Raw genomic sequence first — 4,861 nt, forward strand, 5'->3', positions numbered from 1 at the left:
GTCATGATACATTTTATCTTTACTGCTTATGCAAAAATGTTAAAAGAAGTCCTACACTCAATTGTCTCACCCATGACATTGATAGGGGGCGCCACCGTCAATATCTGATCGCTGGTTCAGATTTTTGCCACGTTGGACAACCATATAATATGACATTACTTGAGGGCGCTGATATCAATATTGGGTTTAGTTTTAGATTTTTGCCACTTGATGTTTTAAAATCGTTGGACTATTATGACACAGCTCATCATGTGACTGTTGTCACTGTCATACGATTCGCCCCGTAGTGTCTGTAGTGTGCAATGCAGGGAGTGTCACTGATAACACTGTGATACGCAGGCCTGGTCGACTTTGTAGGCAGCACCGTGGCACGGTAATACTATCTATACAGTATTCCAACTCAGCCATATTTTTGAAATAAATGTCAACAGCCCCGCGGTACGTCACGGTATGACAACATGCGATAGGGCTGCTCACCTATAGTACCCATTCAAATTACATCTGTCTACTTAGAATTTCTATCTAGTTTTGTGATTGTAATTTTTTTTTTATTAGACAAACAAAATACTTTGTGAATGGAATAGGATAAAAATGCGTGTTGTTTTGTGATTAGTAGATTTAATTAAAAAAAATATGCTAAAATAATTTTGAATCTACTAATTATAATGAGTACTTAATGACCTGTTACTTTAATTTCAGGCTGGCGAAGTCGTGGGCCAAAGCTGGTTTTATACAATATAATTTTCATTTCAAACCAAACTGACTGAAAATGTCAATTTCTGACAGTTAATGACTAGTTTTTGACAAATTTGATCGTTTAAGACGGTCAGTCCTCGCACTTGGCCGGTTTCAACTAAAATGAACCAGTGATATTGACAGGGGGACTCCACCGTCAAATCCGGATCGCTGGTTCCGATTTTTGCCATGTTGGAAACTATCTAGTTGAACGATGGTGGCGCCTCCCTGTCAATGAGTTTGGTAGGACAGTTCAGTGTAGTTCATCTATACCAGTTCAAAAGTCTGCCCAACGAATGCGCCACGACGACGTGACAAAGGTAAGTTATTTTTGGGACAAGTGGCATTTTTATGCCACATACGACCACAGAACGCTGCGAATAATTTTAAATTCCATAAGATTATCGATAAAAAAGATGGAGGAGCTGTGGTGCTAGTACTTACTCAAGTGTTGTTCGCCCACGACAGTTTCAGGGATCTTGACGCCAGCCGTGAAATCCCTGATGTAGGTGATTTCACACGAGCCAACTTTCTTTGGGTACTGCAAGATAATAACAAAAACATTTATGGCATATCACTAGAAAATAACTTCTGATAGATGCTGTCTATGACGCATTCCAGTTGCTAGAGACGTGATAGCCCTTAAGGATGGTATACACAGACCGCTTTAAGGTCATAGCAAACTTATCAACCCAGAAAGCGATCAACGCCGTATTGTCTCACAAGGTGTTTACGTTACAGTGCAAATAAGACCAAGTGTGCGTTGCAACAGTTTCATACAAAGAATACTGACCGCCTCAAGTTGATACGGTTCCGACCCGTTTCCGGGTTGATAAGTGTGCTTCGTCCTTTAGCGTTCTTCGTCAACTGTTATAGTAGTATTGTCAAATATAATTTAAATCTTTTAAACGACGCGAATTTTGCTTGCATACACCGACATTTCGTCTTTATTTTTAGTCTAGTCATACAATAGTCAACCATACCTGCCCATGCCCATGGTAGTTCCTGATTCTGCGGAATATGTTCTGCATGACGCTAGATTCGTGGCAGATAAAATACGCGTTGTGCGTCACGTGGTACCCGTACTGGGAATACAGGGTGTTCAGTTGTTTCAGTAGAGACGAACCGCTGGAGTATAGGTGCGACGCTAGCGACGCCACCTGCGGAAAGTTATAGTATTTTGATAAATGGCAACACTTAAACATTTACTAAAATCGTTTGCCAAGATTATTGTGAAAAAACGCCAGAAGGGGTTCAGTTGTTTTAATTAAAACGGGGAAGGGGATGGCTTGAATGTTTGTAATACAAAGAGAAAAGGGGAAGCTCGGCTATAGTATTTTGATAAATGGCAACACTTAAACATTTACTAAAACTGTGTGATTAATGCCCGTTTGCCAAGATTATTGTGAAAAAACGCCAGAAGGGGGTGGTTCAGTTGTTTTAATTAAAACGGGGAAGGGGATGACTGGAATATTTGTAATACAAAGAGAAAAAGGGAAGCTCTGCTGTTTGAAGTAAAAAGGGAATGGAGGTGGCTAGGTAGGTTAAAATAAAAATGTGGACTTAAATGAAACAATAAGGCTGGGTTGCACCACCCAACTTTGACCGTAACTTTGACGATAACCGGTGTTTTTGTATGGATTTTGACAGATTTTTGACGTTTGTCAAAGTTAAAGTAAGATGGTGCAACCCAGCCTAAGAGTGCCTCGGTTATTTCAAACAAAAAAGGCTATGACTATATCTATATATATAAAAGAAAGTCGTGTTAGTTACTCCACTTATAACTTAAGAACGGCTGAACCAATTTAGCTGAAAATTGTCAGGGAGGTAGTTTAGAGCCAGGAAAAGGACATAGGATACTTTTTATCCCGTTCGAAATAAAAAAAAAGTCTGCTTATTTATTGCCATTAAGGCGGAACAAAGTTCGCCGGGTCAGCTAGTTATCTATAAACTAAACCTCACCTGTACAGCGGCCGATACGCCGTCCTTATCGGGCACACGATGGTTGCACATGTAGCCGATGGCCTCCTCGAACGCAAACAGCGGCAACTTGCCTTGCTGCGCCAAGAGGAGTGTGGTGTTGCCTGCAACAATACAAATAATTTATCTTGGAAAACAGCTGGGCTAGAATACAGGCCGTGGTAAAAACGCCTCTGTGGTTTAGTGGTAAGACCACCTGCTTCAGACGCAGAGGTCCCGGGTTCGATTCCCAGTGGGGGCAGATTTTTCTGTTCGGTTTGGTTGGTGGTAGGGCTTGTTTTAAGTCCGCCTGGTTGCTACCACCATCTTACCTAAGTCTGTCGCCATAACAACTAATGTTAACAGCATTATTGTGTTCCGGCAATTAGAGGTAGATAGCCAGTTCGTGGTTGAGGATTCCGGGTGAAGCTCGCTTCCACCTTCAGCCTGATCGNCACAATACTGTATGATATTATTACCGTGACCGTGGATTTTATTAGGTGGGCTGTTCAATGTGTTCCCCGATCCAAAAAACAACTAATAATGACTTTTCTCAAAGGACAACACTTATGTCATTTGTCAGTTTGTCGGTGAATAATTTGTCACAACCAAAGTCACAACTTTCAAAATAAAAAAACGGCTCGGTCAAAGATTTTCGTGATAATCTTTATCTATTGTGATAATAACGTTTTATCATCCTGTTGGAGATATTGTCTAGTGTGATTGTGAGATACAGACTCAGTAGTGCTCTAGCATTAAGTTTGGAGACTTAACTTAATAAAGAGAATAATGTGTTTCTAATTGTTTGAGTATCATTTTCTAGATCATATTGACGGGCTTAGTTACCTCTGAAAAGTTTATGCATTGATTAAAAATAATGGTAGAACATAAAATCAATGACATAATAATAATTATGTCATTGATTTTATGTCATGATAATATCATAATATCTAGCTTAAAATACGTAGCCTTATGCACAGATTAAATACCGACTTAGTGCCAAAGTCGCCCACTAGATGGCGTTAAGTGTAAAAGAAAAATCCATTTTTTTTTCTATGGAGTCGCCGTTCTTCTCGTCAGAGTAAATATATTCTTTGGTGATACGCCACACCCCTACGTGACCCCTTACCTGTCAGTGTCAGCATCGCAGACGAGCTCGGAGTAGTATTTAAGCTTTGGTTCGGTGCCGCTGGTGCGCACAGTAACCGACAGTCCGTTGTGGCAGCGGAACATCACCATTTCGCCGCTCGTGTAGTCTTGGTCCAAGCCAGTGCCTAGGACGTCTGAAAAAAATGTAGCTAATATAAGTTTTTAGGGTTCCGTAGCCAAAATGGCAAAAACGGAACCCTTATAGTTTCGTCATGTCCGTCTGTCCGTCTGTCCGTCTGTCCGTCTGTCCGTCTGTCCGTCTGTNTACAGTCAACTACAGTCTGCAAATCAGACATATTGCTATGATGCAGTTCGGTAAAATTCTTTGACAATTTTGAAAATTCGGTCAGATCAAACGCTACGCGGAAAATGTCTGATATTGGTATTTTCGAGTTCAGGATAATCGTATCTATCGATTTGATGCGGTTTTGGCCGTATTGCTATGAGACAAAAATTTTGGTCGCGGGCTCTCGTACTATAACAATATAACTCAAAGGTAACTGACTGACTGACATAGTGATCTATCAACGCATAGCCCAAACCACTGGACGGATCAAGCTGAAATTTCGCATGCAGGTAGATGTTATGACGTAGCCATCCGCTAAGAAAGGATTTCACGAAAATCCACCCCTAAGGGGGTAAAACGGCTTACGAAAAATCCACGCGTACGACGGCGGCAGCTGCTTGTATAATATAACAATAGTGCGCCAGCGTTACTAATGTCATTGTGACACGCCTCAAATCCAGTACATGTATAGTGCCGTTTCACTGATGTCACATAATATGAATCATGACATATTTCATATTCTGTAGGCGAAAATGTTACTATAGTTCCAAAATACTGAACTGTCCTATGCATGACATTGACAGTGGGGCGCCACCGTCAATACCGGATCGCTGGTTCCGATTTTTGCCATGTTGGAAACCATATAGTTGAACGATGGTGTAGGCGATGTAGGTCGATGGGTGAACGATGAGATGAATAAAAGAAATGAAAGTCCAGTTTGTAAGTGAAAAT

General features: G+C 40.9%; 1 protein-coding gene across 1 annotated transcript; it reads right to left on the reverse strand.

Annotated features, from left to right (window-relative positions):
* Positions 1-1,149: 1,149 nt before the first annotated feature.
* Positions 1,150-4,139, reverse strand: LOC114355608 (glucose 1,6-bisphosphate synthase). Its single transcript, XM_028308548.1, has 6 exons — positions 4,112-4,139; positions 3,824-3,977; positions 3,382-3,392; positions 2,698-2,819; positions 1,719-1,895; positions 1,150-1,276 (listed from the first exon to the last, which is right to left on the reverse strand). The coding sequence occupies exons 1-6, from the start codon at positions 4,137-4,139 to the stop codon at positions 1,169-1,171; spliced, it is 600 nt and encodes a 199-aa protein (XP_028164349.1). The 3' UTR covers positions 1,150-1,168.
* Between the last annotated feature and the right edge of the window lie 722 nt (positions 4,140-4,861).

Source organism: Ostrinia furnacalis, unplaced genomic scaffold (genome assembly GCF_004193835.3).
Source record: "Ostrinia furnacalis isolate ACB-3 unplaced genomic scaffold, ASM419383v2 OfSCF2432, whole genome shotgun sequence".
In the NCBI taxonomy this organism is placed as follows: Eukaryota; Metazoa; Arthropoda; class Insecta; order Lepidoptera; family Crambidae; genus Ostrinia; species Ostrinia furnacalis.